This window comes from Amblyomma mixtum, chromosome 1, assembly GCF_055824585.1.
Source record: "Amblyomma mixtum isolate Tamu chromosome 1, ASM5582458v1, whole genome shotgun sequence".
Classification (NCBI taxonomy): domain Eukaryota; kingdom Metazoa; phylum Arthropoda; class Arachnida; order Ixodida; family Ixodidae; genus Amblyomma; species Amblyomma mixtum.
The window spans coordinates 208,079,429-208,099,526 of NC_143012.1; the positions used below are offsets into that span (position 1 = coordinate 208,079,429).

Here is a 20,098-nt window from a genome sequence, read left to right on the forward strand (position 1 = left end):
CCTAAATGGCGTCATCACCAGCGCGGCGGCCGGCGGCGGCGGAGGGTAGGGGTTGGCGGCCGCGGTGGCGGCTGCCTACTCTCTTCCACGCAACCCCCGAAACTCTCAACTAAATACTCGCTAATTCAAGCCCTGTTAATTCGGAAATACGGATAAGTACTGTCGGCGCGGTCCCAGCCAACACCCGTGAAAGGCTATGACTTCGGACGGCGATACAAATTACGTGCGAAAAACTTTTCTTTGCAAGTGTTGTCCATCTTTCCACCTATCAGTCGCGAACGGAAGCACGCGGTCAGCCGTGATCATGACGCCGGCTTTTAGCATCCTTCGCTGCAAAAGGCATTTTCTGCTATCGCGCATTCCAATGATCGAGTGGCAGTAGACTGCGTCTGCCCCAATCGCCCATTCGCATTGGCGTTCGGCTGCTGATCCCAAGGTCTCAGGTTATTCGATGCTGGCCTTGATAAGGCAAAGGGAACGTATACTCAAAACAAGGCTAGCAACCGGACAAGCGCTGGCACTCTGCCAAGATCACTTCCCCCCTTGCTTGAGTCCAATACGTAGGCCTGTGTGCATCGCGGTGCAATCCCGGAAAACGGTAGACTAAACTGAAACGACGCGAAGCAAGCAGTCCAGAAACATTATACGCTCGAGACGAATACTTCGAGGTTTCGAATGCCAAACATTCGGATCGAATCAAATATCAAATACTTTGTTGTTTGACCGAATATTTGAAATCATCGAATATTCGCACAGGTGGAAGTAGGTATTAAAAGGCATAATTTGGAATCTCCACACACACACAAAAAAAATGCACGTTCGCTGAATGAACAGTGCAGCCATTGATAAATATTTTTGGTCCAAGACTTTATTCTCCCCCCCCCCCCCCCCCCTTTCCTCCTCGCCATAAAGACAACAACACACAGTGCATCCCACAATCTAATTACATCTAGAAACTTAACAGCAAACACCACAACAGTAGAGATTGCTTTTTTTTTTTAAAAGCTATCGCGGCACACAGAGGTCACATGTCTATGTAAATAACATACAAACACATGCACAAATGCACATTGCCCACAGTCCCTGGCTCACATATTTATGATCTCCGCCACCAGAGACTTTCCCAGGAGCAGATCACTGACAATGTCAGCAACACCGTCGCAGTCTGCGTACTCAACAAGCCCGTCAAGTTGGCATGGAATGGCCTGCAAGCAACAAAGAGAACATGGCGAAATGTCAAAACTTTCCACCACCACCCACGTCAGCACAAAATCCCACTCTCACACAAAGGTCGGCCTCTCGGAGCTGGCCCATGGAGCACATCGTTTAAGTAGACAAACAGTAAATTCGCAGAACAACATGCAGTTGGCCTCTTAATCTGTTTAGCAGCAATAGAAACACCAGGTATGTTTGACCGCCAGATGCTCCAACTGTAGTTAAACATGCTAACCGAAAATTCGACAACAAGTCAAACATGAAAGGGTGTCCCGTAAATAAAGCTTGTTACATGCCAGGCGTTCTGAACTTTTTTTGACCTTAGGCAACCCCAACGTATTCCTGGCTTCTATCCCTTTCTGTTTAACATACACAGAGCTGCATGGCCCCTCAACAAATGCCTAAATTCAATGACTGGCTGCACACTGCAACAGTTTACTATGAGCCATTTCAAAACAGTCAGCCTCAAAATAAAGTAGGTAAAGGAAAGGCAAGGGTTGAGGTATGCATGTATACTTGAGGGGAACCCAAAAAGCCCTTCAAGGGCAGAGCCAAAGCCTTTCCCTGCAACCCAGTCTGATGCATGCAATACAGCTGATGCTTTGGTCCTGCAAACTCAAAATTGCAACCAAATTGCAGCAAATTGCAGCCTTGCAACATTCAAACATATTTTCGGTCTCCTTTGGGCTCGACTCGCCGAGAGAAGACACTGTCACCACGTTCATTACCCTCACCTGATAAGCAAGAGAGGTAAAGGCATCATCCAACTCCAAGAGGGCTCCTGGGGTGAGGAAGCTGGTGATGCCGTCATCAACAAAATGACACTCAACCTGCAAGCCCAGGTGAGCGGAATGTCAACCAGTCCAACACTCATTTAAGCGCTGCCCTGTTTAAAAAAAACGCCAGGACCACATTTTTCGCTCACGACAAGCCAGCTATGCAAAAAAAAAAAAAAAAAAAAAACAGTAAAGGATGTCTTGTAGTGCAGGAAAATGCTGCTTGAGTGAACATCACTTTCAAATACTTTATTTTTTCAGTTAAACTACGAAACCGCCCATTGAAATGCTCCAGTATGTCCAATCACTATCGGTCCTGGGAATGTTTTCGAAAGCAATCAAGTGCCGCTTCCAGGAAGGAATGACACGTTCTTGTAGACTTATAGCAATATTTATCTCCAACATGGGACGCCATGTCTGCTTTGAGCTAGTAAGGCCATGGTTAAAGAATACAGCGCGAAAAGACACGGACAAACGAAGAAGTGGACAGGACTGGCGCTGACTTCAAACGGTACAATTTTCCTTTTGAGAAAGAAGGAGAGGATCCTAGCCTTGCAAGTAGAGATCGCGATAAGATTCACGCATGTTATGGCGGCATCTTGCTTGCTCGAGGTAGATAGAAAAGAGCCCATTGTAGAAGAAATCTGATGAACTAAAGTGGCTGTTTGGGCTTGTTGGTCAATGCTCACGGTTAAAGAATGCAGCGCGAAAAGACACGGACAAACGAAGAAGTGGACAGGACTGGCGCTGACTTCAAACGGTACAATTTTCCTTTTGAGAAAGAAGGAGAGGATCCTAGCCTTGCAAGTAGAGATCGCGATAAGATTCACGCAGGTTATGGCGGCATCTTGCTTGCTCGAGGTAGATAGAAAAGAGCCCATTGTAGAAGAAATCTGATGAACTAAAGTGGCTGTTTGGGCTTGTTGGTCAATGCTCATGGTTAAAGAATGCAGCGCGAAAAGACACGGACAAACGAAGAAGTGGACAGGACTGGCGCTGACTTCAAACGGTACAATTTTCCTTTTGAGAAAGAAGGAGAGGATCCTAGCATTGCAAGTAGAGATCGCGATAAGATTCACGCAGGTTATGGCGGCATCTTGCTTGCTCGAGGTAGATAGAAAAGAGCCCATTGTAGAAGAAATCTGATGAACTAAAGTGGCTGTTTGGGCTTGTTGGTCAATGCTCACGGTTAAAGAATGCAGCGCGAAAAGACACGGACAAACGAAGAAGTGGACAGGACTGGCGCTGACTTCAAACGGTACAATTTTCCTTTTGAGAAAGAAGGAGAGGATCCTAGCCTTGCAAGTAGAGATCGCGATAAGATTCACGCAGGTTATGGCGGCATCTTGCTTGCTCGAGGTAGATAGAAAAGAGCCCATTGTAGAAGAAATCTGATGAACTAAAGTGGCTGTTTGGGCTTGTTGGTCAATGCTCACGGTTAAAGAATGCAGCGCGAAAAGACACGGACAAACGAAGAAGTGGACAGGACTGGCGCTGACTTCAAACGGTACAATTTCCCTTTTGAGAAAGAAGGAGAGGATCCTAGCCTTGCAAGTAGAGATCGCGATAAGATTCACGCAGGTTATGGCGGCATCTTGCTTGCTCGAGGTAGATAGAAAAGAGCCCATTGTAGAAGAAATCTGATGAACTAAAGTGGCTGTTTGGGCTTGTTGGTCAATGCTCACGGTTAAAGAATGCAGCGCGAAAAGACACGGACAAACGAAGAAGTGGACAGGACTGGCGCTGACTTCAAACGGTACAATTTTCCTTTTGAGAAAGAAGGAGAGGATCCTAGCCTTGCAAGTAGAGATCGCGATAAGATTCACGCAGGTTATGGCGGCATCTTGCTTGCTCGAGGTAGATAGAAAAGAGCCCATTGTAGAAGAAATCTGATGAACTAAAGTGGCTGTTTGGGCTTGTTGGTCAATGCTCACGGTTAAAGAATGCAGCGCGAAAAGACACGGACAAACGAAGAAGTGGACAGGACTGGCGCTGACTTCAAACGGTACAATTTCCCTTTTGAGAAAGAAGGAGAGGATCCTAGCCTTGCAAGTAGAGATCGCGATAAGATTCACGCAAGTGGCGGCATCTTGCTTGCTCGAGGTAGATAGAAAAGAACCCATTGTAGAAGAAATCTGATGAACTAAAGTGGCTGTTTGGGCTTGTTGGTCAATGCTCACGGTTAAAGAATGCAGCGCGAAAAGACACGGACAAACGAAGAAGTGGACAGGACTGGCGCTGACTTCAAACGGTACAATTTTCCTTTTGAGAAAGAAGGAGAGGATCCTAGCCTTGCAAGTAGAGATCGCGATAAGATTCACGCAAGTTGTGGCGGCATCTTGCTTGCTCGAGGTAGATAGAAAAGAGCCCATTGTAGAAGAAATCTGATGAACTAAAGTGGCTGTTTGGGCTTGTTGGTCAATGAAGTCAGCACCAGTGCTGTGCACTTCATTTGTCCGTGTCTTTTCGCGCTGCATTCTTTAACCATGATCATTGACCAACAAGCCCAAACAGCCACTTTAGTAAGGCCAACACAGCTGGCTTGTAAACTGAGGGCCACTAGCGGGCATGAGCAATGATGATGAGAACTGCACAGCCAATTCACAAAACAACAAGAAACATGAAAAACTAAAGGGGAAGCGGGTCTCAAACGTTATTAAGTCACAATTTTGAAATCTTCAGTGGGCACTTTTTCTCTTTGTGCATATTCTAAATCCAGTTGAACCCCTTTACAACCGACACATAACAAGGGTCAGTCTTACTTACTGACGAGCTCCTACACTAACATTGACGCCCAGCGACACTTTTATAACTGAAGGCTACAAGCATGTTGCCCAAGCCTATTAGCAGCAAAAATAGCTGCCTTCTTTTTTTGTCTTCTTGACGCACGGCGCTCGTGTGAACAGACCAACTTCCAACCGCATTGCAGCTGCGCATATGCTAACAAGCTTCCTTGCATCAATTTGCTGCAGAAAGGTAGTAAGCGCTCAGTAACTAAAAGTAGCAAAACCAGAGAAATATTTCAATAAATCGCGCTCAGAGGTAAGCAACGAAAATTTCAGTGTACTGATCAAGGATTAAAATTTAAGCCTTCTCTAGCATTTTACTGCAGAGCAGCCTTCGTAGCACAAACCAAGCCATTAATTATAACTAAAGGAACCGCAATGCAGTGGCACAGCCCATATGAAACACAGCCGACGAAGAAGAACACATCTGCTTTGGGCTTGCAATCAAATTGTTAAAGGAGCTGCGAAACACTGCTTGGGGGGATACCGGCTATACTTCAGGTGGGGTCTTTATGTCACACAGATGCTGATTTAAAAAGAATTACAGGAATCGATGCACAGGAACGGGAGTTATTCAGTGAAGAAATTTGAAAATACAAGCAAACAAAACGCTGCCCTCAACTCAATTTTGGCGGGGCTTCCCACTCCTATTTCGCTCTCCCAATGACGGCACCTGGCGCAACCAATCAAAACAGCCAGCCAGAGCATGTCGCGGAAGTTTGTACTCCATGGTTGCCTGCTATCTGTAACTCGTTCTTGCTGAGACTGGCAGTCGTTTCCATGCCAGAGCGCCCCTGGTGGTGTATTTTTATTTTACTTGCTTTGCAGGGCTTTTATCTAAGACAAACAAGTTGTTTTTGTTGATATAGTATAAAACGCAGACAGGTGACAAAATGTGTCTATTTATTCACACAATTTGCAGTGTATTTACTGTTTGTCCGATCATCAAGCTCGCGCCAGGTGATGTCATATCCGCTGCTAAAAACCCACCACTGTGTGGCGACACCATCAGAGCCATGAAGTTGTTTTTGGGAGGACATTAAAATATAAAAAAACGGAATATATGCGGTATTACCGACGCTAATAGCACCATTAGAACTCACTGTATGCAATCAACAGGCAAAACAGTTAACTAAGATTGTGTTTCTGGGCCCCTTTAAAGCGATTGCAGCCGCAATCTTGAGGAAGAGATTGGGGGGGGGGGGGGGGGGGGGGCTTCCAAGGCTTGCCCCCACCCCCCTTCCCGTTGCCTAAATGGACTCTCCTCGTGTCCCACTGTAAATTCACCAAGCTACCAACAAAGTGGGCAGTGGAGTCGACGCCTTTCCTATCAACGCAGTGGTGAGATCACGCTACAGAGGGGAAGCCAGCGCATTGCAGCACGCTGAGGGACAGTTGCTGATAGCAGCGCAACATGCGAGCCACTCAAACCAATGGACGACAGAAAGCCGCCCTGGCCACTGACTTCAGCACATCTTTAAGGAACAACAGAGAAGAGCAGCCAAGCCGCCCAAGAGAAGCTCTCTCACCCTCTGTCCTTCGTCGTGCAGAGCAACAGCCTGCGCTCGCAGCCAGCGCCCCTCGTGCAATGCGGCATACAGCTTCCCCTCACCAACTTCGACGGCGCCTCGGATGACTGTTGCTCCCGCGGGGCCATTGTAGAAGGCAGCCATGTCGTCAAGAAGCTGGTTGTACTGCGTCTGTCCAAGAACGGCAGATTAACAAAATTCACATGCTCGTTGCGACACCGACTGGCTGTCAGTTGACCTTTGCAAGACAAAACACTGCCACGCCAGTGGCGATGCCTGCACATCACGTGTGAACACACCACACACAAGTCTTTCTCAAGCACACTGCAAGATGCAAGCTTGGGGTAAAAGTAACACACCTTCACATGACGAGCAAGCAGGGCCGAAGGCCAAACTGCACCTTCAGTACATAGCAACCCAAACCACCACCCAGTCCTTTATATTTATCGCAAAATAAAGCTCGCGGCAACCCTTTTCGGCCAAGTCACGCACAGCTGAGATCAACATCACGTACTACAGAGAGAACTCCAAGATGCACTTACGTCGTAGTCGACGAACCTGAAGAACACGCTGTCGGTACTTGTGACACAGGTCACAAACACGTCGACATAGTCGGCGGCTGTGCCTGGCTCCCCTGTAGAGCTGCTTGTAGAGCTGATGCTGATGTCACTCAGCACGGCGTCACCATTCTGCGGAAATTTTCAGAGATACGAAGTCATCTCGATCCGGTGGTGCCCAGAACACACAACCATGCACCTAATGGTACACCGCCCTGCGTGGTGACTCCCATTAAGCTACAGCAAACGCACTTCCCGTTAATGCCATCAGCAAATACACACAAGAACAAGTGGCCTATCTTTGCTCTAACACCAGCATTAAAACATGCACACAGGCACCAAGCCAACATCACCAGGAAGTAAGAGCATGCATTAAATCTCCGGGGGCAGCAGTAGTCCGCAGCGAGGTAATGAGATTTGCAGAACAATAACGTGTGAACCTGTTTTATCGGCAAACTCCCTTTACCAAAAACCAGCAAAGCACAAAAATCGGGAGATGACCATATAATCTCTTGCAATGGCCGCATCCCCTGTTTCAAATATAAAACAGATTGGCTGCACCTTCAAATTTAACGCCCGAATTTAAATAAAAGAGTGCGGCCCTCACACTATTTTATACGGTTATTACCTATCTGACAACCTGTCATCGTGTTCATCATTCGATGAAATGGTTCAGCTCAGCCAGCCATCAGAAAACAAGTCATGACACTTCAGTAGTCTACACAGAACAGGTGGTCAGTACCTGAGTGGGAGAACTCCGGTCGACGTCATCCAATGGGTAAAGGATCAGGTGGTGTCCTCTGGAAGCGGTAATGGAAATCATAAGCAAAGAAAATTGCTGCACAGGTGTGCGCTACGGCATGCACAGTTAATCCTGGTTGTAACAGAATTGAAAAAAGTTTTACGTTACATCCAGGTTTTCATTACAGGCAGTTTTCGCGAGAAGAGTCGAAAGAACACTGCAGAATGGAAACCAAAGTAAGAAATAAATGTAGGTGAAATCACCTTGGAAATGTGCACAGAAAACAGCATTACTCGATATCATAAACACGGAGAAACGTTCGGGATCGCCACCTCCACCGCGACTCGCGCAATGCCACGGCTGGGCTAGAGAACGCGTGCCGCTGCACCACCGCCGACGACCGACTGAGGAGGCATGTGCTTCTTTCTACCAGCATGTTCCCTCTCTGCGTCGTTTTATTTGCTTTGCCCTATCATTTTTCGCTGCTCCTGAGCGTGAACGGTCGTAATGACACGTTGTACGACGTTTTAAAAGAGAAAGCGCCGGAGATGCACCAACGGCGCTGCGGCACATTGCATTGTGTCAACTACGGTCGCTCGTTGTGATCGGCGTTCCTCGCATGTCAGTTTGTGCTTTATAGTCACGAAACATTCTCGTGGTTTTGCCAAGTGTCGAGTAACTGAGCACTACCTAACATATAGATGGCGTAGCCACTTCTTAATATCAGAGTCAACTGCCGCAACACCCTCGTCACATGGAGGTCTCAAATACACGCGCTTCAGTGGGTTCTGCATTGGCGAATTGAGAAACATTGTAATATCGAGGAGTTCGATATACAGAGGTTCGTTACATCCAGGTTTAACTGTAGTGGATGCACTAAGGTATTAAGCGAGGGAACAAAAATTCACTGCTAAACTTCCTGCCCTACTTCATGAACAAATAGCAGTGTAAAACCTCGCTGCAAGAGACACTCAAGGGACTCGAGAAAGGTTCTTATAACCAAGGTCTCTTGGCACCAAAAATTCTAAAAACACTGCGGAGTTGGATTAAATAAGTTCATTCGCGTTGAATACATCATCGGGGCTGTAACAGTGAAGTAGCTGAGGAGGAAGTTCACGATCTCTCGATGAGGACACAGTCTGTGATATGGCAATTTTGGTGCAGCGAGACAGTAAACTCAATTATGCGATGTGTAACATGAATCGAGGCAACGGAAAGAAAAGTGCAGCGCATACGAGTTGGTACGATGTCCGCCGCGTTGCGTGGGTTGTGTCCCTTCTAAGTAGTGAAGAATTTACTCCAGAGACCCAAAAGTTGCCCTTAGTAACCGAGCGTCTCTTGCAACCATGTCTCTTGTATGTGATGATGTTAACGCGGCAAATATAGGAAAGCCAACCAAACCACTTTCAAATGTCTCTTATAACCAAGTCTCTCTAGTAACCATGTCTCTTGTAACGAGATTTTACTTAACATGCAACAAACAATCACATCAACTTCTGCTGAAACCTACTCGCCGAATGATCCAGCTACAATGCCATCATCTTGCAAATATCTCAGTATTCATGTCACAACAAACCTTCCTTAGTCAACACAAAAAAAAATCGCAGCTATGCCATGAACATGAAAACACAAGCTTCATGAGCTGAGATTGGCAATTTGAAAAACAGCTTGCCGAACGCTTTGTTCATTCACAAGCAGAGATTGCATCTCACCTGGTATAGCCTCACCAAACACGCCTAACAAATTCTTCCCAATGTATACATAGCTGTGTTGCAGATCCCTTCACCCACGCCTTTAACAGCCATTCCAACATGACAAGCATTAGAGGCATTGCTAGCACTTCCACCATTGGATGATGACCACGTTGGTTTTTGTATTCCACAGACACACTCAGCCAGCACAGAAAGACCCGGCCACTGTTTCGACCATACTGCACTTTCACAATCACTGAAGCTTTACAAGTCATCTTAGTCATGGCGAGGCATTTAACACGTCTGGCTTAGCACATGCCCAAAGCTACGAGAACAGTCTTTACGACAGTACCAAAGCCATAATGATATTCATTTGGTTTGGTTTATTGGTTTGGTTTATGGGGTTTAACGTCCCAAAGCGACTAAGGCTATGAGAGACGCCGTAGTGGAGGGCTCCGGAAATTTCGACCACCTGGGGTTCTTTAATGTGCACTGACATCGCACAGTTTGAAGCTGCTGACTGCCAACACTAGAATGTCATCAGGCACAGGAAGCGAAAGTGCTTTTAGAAGCGGCATTAACATTTATGAACCTAAAACACACTACCACAGTTTGTTCACTGAGCAAGTACCAATTCGAATTTAGTGCCCAAGCTAAATTGACAATGGCTACTTTGCATTTCACTTACAATCTGCTCAGTGACACTCATTTACTGTCCCACGGCATTTAATGTCGGATGCCTTCCCAGTGGGACGCAGGTACAAATCGTGACCCCAAGCACTGGTGCCCATGTTTCGCACATGACATCAGACCTTGACACCACACTCGTCTCTCAGGGCATTCAGCGGCAGTCTGACAAAAGGGCACAACAGACAACAGTCTATGCCACACAGACTGGCACACACCACCACCGGAAACGCACCTCTCTATCTGGACACGCCCTGAATTGGCGACGTGCTCGAACCATCCCAAAGGCAGCTGCTCCCCAAACGTCTGTTCATACAGGATTCCGACGCCTTCTTTCAGAATCCCCGTCGGCTTGGCAATTACCAACTGCAGGAGAGACAGTGGCATTGAATGTCTGGATTATACGCAAAAGCTTGCACACAGGAAAGGGTTAATTAGAGGGGCAAGGGAGAGAGAGGCATATGTCCTGATGTGGAGAGATTACCATATGCACTCGCGTAATTTGCGCACCCCTAATTCTTTAACAGGGTTTATAAAAAAAAGCTCAAAAGGCAGCCTTGGGAAGATCTGCGCAGCCACCTCGCTACGTGCAGCTGCAAAACCTGAGAGTGGCGAGGGGACAAACTGTGTGCCGTGTACCCGGATCGCTAGCACTGGCGGTCGTTTTTCTCTGAAGAACAGTTGCACGCAGGCCGGACTCCGAAACTACCATACAGTCCGCTGCTCGGTTTGCTCCTATTCAGCCAGCCATTCGTCTCCGACTGCTGGCTTCGCGATTGTATTGTCGCATGTTTATTGCCTTGAGCTGCGCAATAGGGCGGGACGGGAGGGGGTATGAGTCATATCTGGAGTCTTTTTTTGCCCGGAAGCAATATACAATATGAACTGCACGTTATGACCTTCGTAGCGTTCTTTAGGACGTGTTCACAAAATTTTTGCGTAACTTGGGCATCCCCTTTTTGAAGCATTAAAGAATAAAATAAGTGCGCAAATTACGCGAGTAAATATGGTAGTTAGGCTGAAGATGATGACGGGGCTCTTAAATGTGCACATGGCCTATTGCATTTCAGGAACTACAACTCGACCAAGTCATCCACCAAGCCACCACATCAGGTTCAGAAAACGTCTCACGATGTGCATTAGAGATGCACTGGGCCCCAATCAATCAGAGACCTCCCCACAAGAAGCCTACACTGTAGGGCAAGAAGAGTGGGGCAAGGAGGCTGTTGACAAGTTTCAAGAGGAAACAACTCGTATGCAAGCCAGTGCTGAAATCCGTTATATAATTACAAGTACTACTCTTAGCTTTGTGGACCACCACACTTACACTTGCTATATTGTTCACCAGGGCGGCCACCTCCTCAGCAGACGAGGCCGGTGTGACTGGGTAGACTTGTGCAGCAGCTGCGCAGGACATGGAAGCAAATGACTGTACACGGCACCATCCAATCGCGCAGCGCAGCACCAGTGATGAAAGTAGCAAGCATCACCACCTCAAACTGAAATACCTGCCAGCAGCAGCTCACAAAGCCTCGCTATACATACTGAACACTTGCACAAGCAAGTGGCAGGGCAAGCATCAATCGCAAGTGAAGTGGGTGCCTGGCAACTGCAGGTTTTCACCGAGTTGGGTTCAATTCTGTGCATATGAACAAGGAATGTATCGACGAGTTTCCACTGTACATTCAAAAAACACAGAAATAGACAAGAGCAGAAGCCTTGCTACGATATGGTGGTACAGTAACTGTTTAGGCGGCTGGGTGACGCTCACATGCTAGAGGCGCTTGATTGCTGCAAAGCGAACTGCTTGTGCACTTTACCACGTTTAGGGTGCAGATTTCTAAAGGGGTTCCTTCCGCACAGCGACGATGGTTTGAATTCCATGACGCGAAGTCCCACACCTACTAGGGTCACAATATGCACCTTGTTTACGCCATGTTACCTGGCTGGGAGCAAAAGAGGGTGCACAGCGCCCCTCGGCATCTTTGCCAAGCAGGAGCACCATGGATTGAAATGATCCAACAAACATGCCACAAGATAAAAATGGTCGCCTACATGCCCACCTCAAAAGCAGGTGCTGCTGGTAAGTGGCATGGCAGTGGCCTGTAACCCACATGGTAGACACCACATGAGCTTCCCCCAATAGTACCCACATTACCTGGTTGAAAAGAGGTTTACAGTTATTGTTCACAAAGAGCCCCTTCTCAATAAGCCACATTTCCCCCCCAAAAGACCGCCCAGACCACCCACCTTGAGGGTGCAGCCGAAGCTCCGCCACAGCCCGCGCAGCTGCGATCTCCTTGGCCTCCTCGGGTGTGGCCGTCTCCTCGGGATATGACACAAACCTCTGGTCCCCCAGCAGCAGCACGGCCAGCCAAACCAGGGGGCCCTTCTTGTGCTGGCTCTGGTGCTGCATGGTGCTGTACATGTGGTGAAGGCCCTCGCGGCGCGCATACGCCAGAACCAGCTGGCAGTTGGGCGTCAGCGGGTCCAGCTCAATCGAACTCCGTCGGCTCGGCTGTAGCGCGTCTGCAGATGCTGGCATGGCACGGGGAAGAATCGTGAGAGGGGGCAGCAACACTGGCACCAAGACTGTGCTGAAGCTGGTGCGGCAGAGCATGCGACTACTTTTCAATGGCCCGTGCGCCTAGTGCAGTGAGCAACCGAAACACTTTGAACGGAGCCAAGCCGCATTTTTGCTGCATCCAGAAGCAACTGCTGCAAGCCACCATGAAAGAATGTGAACCTCCAGCCCAGGGGGCATTTGTTTTCATGGTGCCAAGCCAAAAGCCAACACCGCTGGGCCTTGACATACTGTGCTAGTTTTGTCGTGCTTGCACCTTCGCTGCAGAGACTGACACACTGCCAATGTTTCACACCAGCTTCACGCTGCGAAGTGCTTGGTTGTGGCACGTATAGAGCACGGACTAATGAAACAAGCCCAAAAGACAATAGAGTGGCCTCTAAACAGTGCAATGAAGGCCCTGAACAACCTAGTATTGCAAGCAGAAAGCTGAATCGTGGCCATTGCTAGCAGCTGCTTTCAGGCGACTACCGTATTTACTCGCATAATAGGCGCACTCTCATAATAGGCGCACCCCCAGTTCGGTCGCGAAAAATCAGATTTTTTTTTATTTCTGCGCATAATAGGCGCACCCCGAACTTGGCACTGATCAATGGTGTATTTATACGATTGCAAGCCGACGCCTCGACGCCGCCCGCCCCCCAAACATTATTTTAAAGGGATGCTGAAAGGTTTCCCAAAAAAATTGAGTGAAGAGATACACTTTACAGTTTTCCACCCTCGGAATTCGAATTTCTCATCGAAATTAGGCAAAAGAAAGCGCAAACCTATTTTATTTTGGCGAAAAGTGTCGCAGCAGCCTCGAGCCAGCTCGCGCGCCTCGTTGCCGCCTGTGATTGGCTGGGCGCCTCGTGACGTAAACACTGGCGTTGGCTCGGTGAGCCCGGCTCGGTCGCCGCCGATGTAGTACATGAAGCGCGGTGCGCGGTGTTCCGATTGTTGGTTTGATGCTTATATCACGATGGAACACATTGAAGATTACCAGCAGGATCTTGGCGTCATCCCCTACATGTACGAACCAATCGCAAAGAGCAAACCGCTCCAAGGAAGCAACGATGCTGGCGCAAGCGGTGCTTTTGGCTTGAACGAAAGCGAAGCGTCAGCATCTCCACGTGTTGGAAATGTCCATTGGTAAGCATACTTTTCTAGCCAAACTTCATTCAGAGATACAATAAATTAATTTTGAAGCGAGCAAATGTAGTATAGCACTGCTCCACGAAATTTTCCTAATGCAATGTAAGCGGGACGCGATCGTCGGCATTGTTGTCTTGCCGCTTGTCGGTGCTGCCGCAAATCTGCTTGTAATCCACACAGACCATTAACAAGCGCAAGAAGTTATCAGGCTCATTTTGCACGCAAATTTTATGCTGGCATCGCTTCATGGTCGCTGCGTGGCGGCTCGGTTCATAACACACGCGAAAGACAGAAGTTCGCGGCGCTTTGCGGCAGAACTCGTCGAGGTGACAAACGTGCGCCTTCCGTTCTGCGTGCCAAGATGGGATCTGGCAGTAAATTGAAATCCTTGTTCAGGCGAGTTGCTTCATACTGCAAGCCCTTGTAGGAATATCTCCATCCGTTTGCGGCCGCCTTTATCGCGCTGTTCTCGATGGCCTCGTGCTGCAACCAAGCAGGCCGAATCGCAAGGCTGGCTGTAGCACACGTGGCGCACAATTATATAATATTATTATTAATGTATGAAGCCATGCTGCACTCAGCAATTTTTTACGACTACATGTGTTATTATAAACGTATTCCTGGCAGAACACTTTACTGGTATTGGCTGCATTAGAACTTGAACAGACTTGTCAGCCTTGTCATCACTTTTAGAAAAGTTCGATGGCAGGGTCCTCAGCAGCATCGGCCAGTGGCATTCGACTTGTTGCACAGTCCTGATTTGTATTGCCGTTTGGTGTGGATTCTTGACTGCCTGGTGGTGTGCAGCCTCCAGGTGTGATGTCATTTTCCATGCACTCTTCATTTGCACTATCGTCCGGTGCGCAGTCTTGATCTTGCAGCAGTTCAGCAAGAAACTGAAAGGCATAAGCCACATGATGTTATTGTTCCAAACAGAACAAAAGTGTGCTTCAGTATGAGTAAAATCTGCTGGTTTATTAAATAAACCATTTTGTTGATTGGCGAGCTCCGTGCGAAGTGAGATCATTTATTATATACCAGGTGTTCCTTTAGAAGGTCCAAAATTTATTTTAAAAAATGGGTAACTAACCTTGTATTAATTTTATACATGGGGCTATATTGGGGGATACGGCAGACACCAGTAATAGGCAGAAGGCTTCCATTAGCTCACTAAAATGCATATCTTAATTAAATTTTTATTTTCATATTTTGTATTTCATATGTTGTATTTGCCGATTTGGAGCACCTCCTGCAAATACTATAGCCAAGCAAAAAAGATCACTTTAAAAACCCTGACAGGCCACTTCAAGCGCTAACACAGAAACAGCGGCCGCGTCCGACGTAGATCGCTCAAAAAAAAAGTGTGCGCTTTGGGGCCAGACTGCAAGCGCCATGACTGCGCACATTGGGCGCTGACGAGGCTGCTATCAGCCAGGCCCCAGGCGAAACTAAATTCAAAACGAAACGCCGCGCGCCCGTATACCAGAAACATGTACAAACAGTTTTCTCGGCGCTCCGACCACGAAGAAAAATGTGCCGCGTACTACTCCCTATGTTCTCGCCACTGAGGGCTACGCATGAATCCTAGAATATCCGAGCTCCAACATAATTGAGTAAAGAGTCTGCATATAACGTCTTTTCACGTGCTCGCTTACCGAACGAAATTCTCTGCTCACGCGCGGCGCGCAGTCTCTGGTTGTGAGGCGCACTTCGCGTCGCTCCACCTCTTGCAGTATTAATAGCAGTTAAACGATTTTTACTCAGCCAAACAATTTAGGGCCGAGTTCTGATATGAGTAATGCTGTACGAGATACATGATGCATGCCTGCAAGCATAACAGCTAAGCACTTATTTTGTAAGCTGCAGTTTGCTGCCGTCCTGACATTCTCATTCCAGCGCCGTTCATCTCACTACTACCGGAAGTCTTGCATCCACGAAATTACGCGCCATACACTACACAGAACACCGGTTCGCGCAGTCAAATTCTCATAGAGTTAATACACAAATTCTTACCTCGAGCTTCCTCCTTTTCGCGAAAGCTGGCCTCGGTGGTGGTGACGAGCTCCTGTGCGCGAAGACAGACGGTATTGCGCCGGGTTTCAGTCCAGCTGACTTTGTTGACAGGCCCAATGAACGCATTATCGACAGGCTATGGTTATAGTCTTCATCACGAAAGTGGTCAGAGCATAGCACTGTAGTCTTTGAGGGCTTTAAATCCCTTCGCTTCACAGCAGCGACCAACCTCGCGGAAAGCTTCTTATTTTGCGGGAAATTATGAAAGACCACATCGTCGCGGCCGCTGGTGTTAGTGCAGCCGAAGGCTGCGCAGAACGCCGGCATGATGGTCCACCGCTTCACTCGATGCTGCCCACGTTTCTGTACGTCACCACAAACATAAAAAAGCACAAATACAGGAACACACGGCAGATCGAAGCAGTTTACGATGGCACGCACGCAGAAACAAGCACGGTCGCGGAGGCTGCGTGGCGACGGAACACCAATGTTTACGTCACCACCCCACGGTTTCGGGTTTCGGCTCGCATCGTCAGGGTCATCAGCAGCGCTCGGCGGACAGCGGGGGGCGGAGCTACCGCGCAATTTTAAACGGCGATTACGTCGCTCCTAAGTGATTAATCTGCAAAAAAATTTCACCCGCATGATTTTTAAGGTTCCCACATCCATACGTGAGCATCTTAATGAATTCAAAAATCTCTTCAGCTTCCCTTTAACAAAGTTTTTGCTGAACTGACTACTAGTCCTCACTAGTGCTGCTGCCATCGCAGCTGCTGCGGATCCACAGCACATATGACATCGCGTGGAACAGCTGCACACAGTTTTCAGGGATGCTCACTTTAAACGTCTGTTTGGAAAGCTTCATCTCCAGCCGGAAACATTCCCTACTTAGGCCCGCGAAAACCTCGCCGCCTCGAGTCGCGTACGAAAATTTAGGCATGCCACAGTCGCAACTGCCACACTTCTCGGCCCCGTCGAATTTCCAACTTGCCACACGCTTGCCGTGCTCGAGATTAAACTCCCAGCCGTGTAGCTATTAAGGTGCTTGCCCGTCGAGCTAAAACAGCAACGCTCAGCGGCAAAGCCACAAACCACAATGAACTAATGCGCTACCGCAGATCCCGGGCACTTGACAGCAACAAAAAAAAAATCTGGAGCTGGTGATGATGACGAAGATAGCGAACGCTTGCGGCGGAGGAAAACGATGAGCTTGGCCTCGGGTGCCCTCCGCGGGCGGCGTCTGGAAACTCCCGAGCGCGTGTGGCCTCCGCGATCTAGCGTCCGTTGCGCGCAGCCAGACCTGATCACGGAGGGCTCGGCACGTGCATTTCGAAGGCTATTCCAGCGAGGGTCGTGGAAAGTTTCGGTGCGGCCCTTAAACGGATTTTTTTTAAATATATTTTATTTGGGAAAACGGGGTGCGGCCCGTACACGAGTGCATTTATGCGGTATGTTCAATGTTGCGAGTCGAAAAATTTCCGGAAATTTTACCCCGCGTAATAGGCGCACCCCGAACTTTGAGCCGGACTTTCTAGAAAAAAAGTGCACCTATTATGAGAGTAAATACGGTACATGCCCCATTTTTGACTCTTGGCATGCCCCTCTCGCATATCACATCTACTTGTCGAAGCCTTGGTGCGGGCTGCGATAAAAATATATCCGAGCATACAGTAGAACCCCAATGTTTGTTCCTGGGTTCTGCAGCCAGTCCTGCTCTAGCTCCCATGGAAATCAATACTATACAAACTTGGCTGCTACGTCACAACTCTGACAGCATTGCCGCATGGTACATCACAAATGAAGCGGCAGCCTCTAAAGCAGTGTGGCACGCATGCTGCCCCTGCACCTGTTCCACTCGCACTCTTTTCGCCACTGACTTCCATCACAGCTGCTCGCGAGAGCCACAAAGCCTCTCAAATTCCCGATAAGCACGAGCGGTAGACAATGATGTAGAAGTTTTTCCACGCGCTGAATTCGGCTACTAAGCTACAAGGCTGCTTTGTTCACGGTTCCATGAAAACCGCAACAGTGAGGTTCTGTTTTAAAACGAAATGCTAAATGCCGCAACTCGCAATACATAGACATTGTCACGAGCAAACACGCTTTGCCATGGTAGTCCGGTGCAACTATTGCTCCTCCTAATTTGATCGACTTTTCAGTTCACTATTTCACCCTGTTGGCTGCCTACCATTTAGGTGCAAACATAGCAGCACACGTAAGCATGCCAGCTTTGGCAGAGTTGCAAGCTAAGTACTAAATGGAATGCAGGGTGATGTTCGGACAGCTTATTAACCTTCACTCTTAACACTTAAATGGACACATTGCTTCAGGATAGTGGCCACCTCCAAAAATAGCAGCAACAATGTCGAATGCCAAATGGCAAGCACATCTGGATGTGCTCACAGTCACATATCTACAGCCTCGAACTCTCCAATTCAGTTAAGAAAGTCCACTACTCCTGGCCACTCTGTACATTTACAACATCCAAAGTAAGAATCCAGCCACAACCAGGTGACTTGCTCAAGGCACAAGTCATCATTTGAGAATTGGCACACTGTCAAGCCGACCACTAAAAGAGAGTTAGAAACAGAGCCCAGCTTTGCCATAGCCAGCGTGCTAAAGCAACACGGCCGACTTGCAGGTGGATATCGACACTCACTTGGTGACTTTCTCACAGGGCCCGAAGGAGAAGGCATCAGTGTCGACTGGTTCACAGGTGCTGTAGCGGACACGTGAACCGGCAGAGAGGGAGAGATAGTAGAGATAGTCAATGACTTCGGAGCAGATGTGAGGGACTGCAACGCGATGCCAAGTTCCCTGGAAACAGAGGGAGCTGCCACAAGGGCAGGCAGTGTGGCTGACATGTGGACTTGTTGCAAGGCAGAGTGGGCTAGCGCCCTGTCAGCAGCAGCTTTAAGAGAATGCAACGTAATGCCGAGCTCCTGGGAAGCAGCTGGCATTGTGGTAGAAGACGTTGATGACCGCAATGAGATACCGAGTTCCCTGGAAACAGGGGTAGGAGGAGTCACAGGGGCTGTTGAAGTAGAAGCCACAAGGGCTGCCAAAGTACGAGTCACAGGGGCTGCCAAAGTACGAGTCACAGGGGCTGCCAAAGTACGAGTCACAGGGGCTGCCAAAGTACGAGTCACAGGGGCTGCCAAAGTACGAGTCACAGGGGCTGCCAAAGTACGAGTCACAGGGGCTGCCAAAGTACGAGTCACAGGGGCTGCCAAAGTACGAGTCACAGGGGCTGCCGAAGTACGAGTCACAGGGGCTGCCGAAGTACGAGTCACAGGGGCTGCCGAAGTAGAAGCCACAGGGACAGGAACTGTGCTGGCCGTTTCCTCCAGCATTGAGGACGATGGGATCAAGTCAAGTTTCAAGGGCTGCCTAAAAGGGTCGAAGCGATGCTGGACCGGCTCTACTGTGGGCCTGCTTGGCTTGGATGTGACAGCTGGCCTCAGTGGTGTGACAGCCGGCGTAGGTGGCGCTGTAGGTGGCGCTGCAGGCGGCTCTGGTGCCCGAGTGCTGCCCAGGCTCTTGGCAGCCGTGACTGTTGCCACTGGCTGGGCTGGCTCCCCACAGCCACTCTGTGCGGCTGCCGCTGATGGTCCAGGAGTGCTCCAACGGGAGTCCCCTGGGCAAGAATGTTGTGGTCACCGCTAACGCTGCCTTTCCCACGCAGCCCACCACGAAACACACATGGCGCAACTGTGTTCACCTCCGGTCTATGCACCTCACAGCTTCACTTTGCAACGAGCAAGCGCGCGCGCGCACCCCACAGCTGGGTGTCCACATGGTTGTTGTAACCATGGAAACGAAGCTGCCAGCCTTGGCAAGAATGAGTCAGAGCGAACAGCTCCATGAAATATGGCTATCAACCAAGGTGCGCTATTTGCGGTCATACCCTATGGGACTGGTGATGATGGTGAGCGACTCTGACAAGCGTAAAATTCAACGCTGTATAAGGCGCTTCAGAAGAAATTTGTTTTGTTTATTTTTTTTGCATGTCCATGCGTTGTGCTCGTTTCGGACAATATTGCCAGCATCGTCGAGGCAGATGTGCAAAAAGCATGCACGCCATGTACCAGCAGTAGATAGAAAGGGCTAGCAAGTGAAACGGGGTGAAGCTAGACTCCCTGGGTCATCTTTCCTGCCGCACATCGAGAGAAGAAACCAGAGTCATGCTCGCGCACTGTCAACGGTAACCTGCAGCCACCTCAGATTCGCCACATTTCGTGGTTGCTGGAATGGCATTTTGGCCCAGCATTGGCGCAATTTCATCAAACACCACCGACTTCTAGCTGCATGTAGCAGGCTTAATGAAATGGCGCGGGTCGCTGCAGCATTCCAACCCCTGCTAACGCCACTGAACAGACCAGCA

At 48.7% G+C, this 20,098-nt stretch overlaps 2 protein-coding genes across 5 annotated transcripts in view; one reads left to right on the top strand and one right to left on the bottom strand.

The window, feature by feature from the left end:
* Positions 1-20,098, top strand: part of LOC149370683 (tudor domain-containing protein 7A-like) — a 239,297-nt gene that overhangs the window by 88,334 nt on the left and 130,865 nt on the right. The window lies entirely within an intron of this gene.
* LOC149370684 (uncharacterized) overlaps positions 1-20,098 on the bottom strand; it is a 58,400-nt gene that overhangs the window by 14,403 nt on the left and 23,899 nt on the right. For 2 of the 4 annotated variants that reach the window (XM_089562794.1, XM_089562785.1), the window contains exons 9-17: positions 18,374-19,351; positions 12,234-12,521; positions 11,311-11,387; positions 10,219-10,349; positions 7,606-7,663; positions 6,849-6,995; positions 6,307-6,477; positions 1,950-2,045; positions 1,093-1,205 (exon numbers count right to left, since the gene is read on the bottom strand). In XM_089562794.1, coding sequence (XP_089418920.1) covers positions 1,093-1,205; positions 1,950-2,045; positions 6,307-6,477; positions 6,849-6,995; positions 7,606-7,663; positions 10,219-10,349; positions 11,311-11,387; positions 12,234-12,521; positions 18,374-19,351 — 2,059 coding nt within the window. The remainder of the gene's footprint in view (positions 1-1,092; positions 1,206-1,949; positions 2,046-6,306; positions 6,478-6,848; positions 6,996-7,605; positions 7,664-10,218; positions 10,350-11,310; positions 11,388-12,233; positions 12,522-18,373; positions 19,352-20,098) is intronic. The other 2 variants (XM_089562800.1, XM_089562806.1) reach the window with 2 other exon arrangements.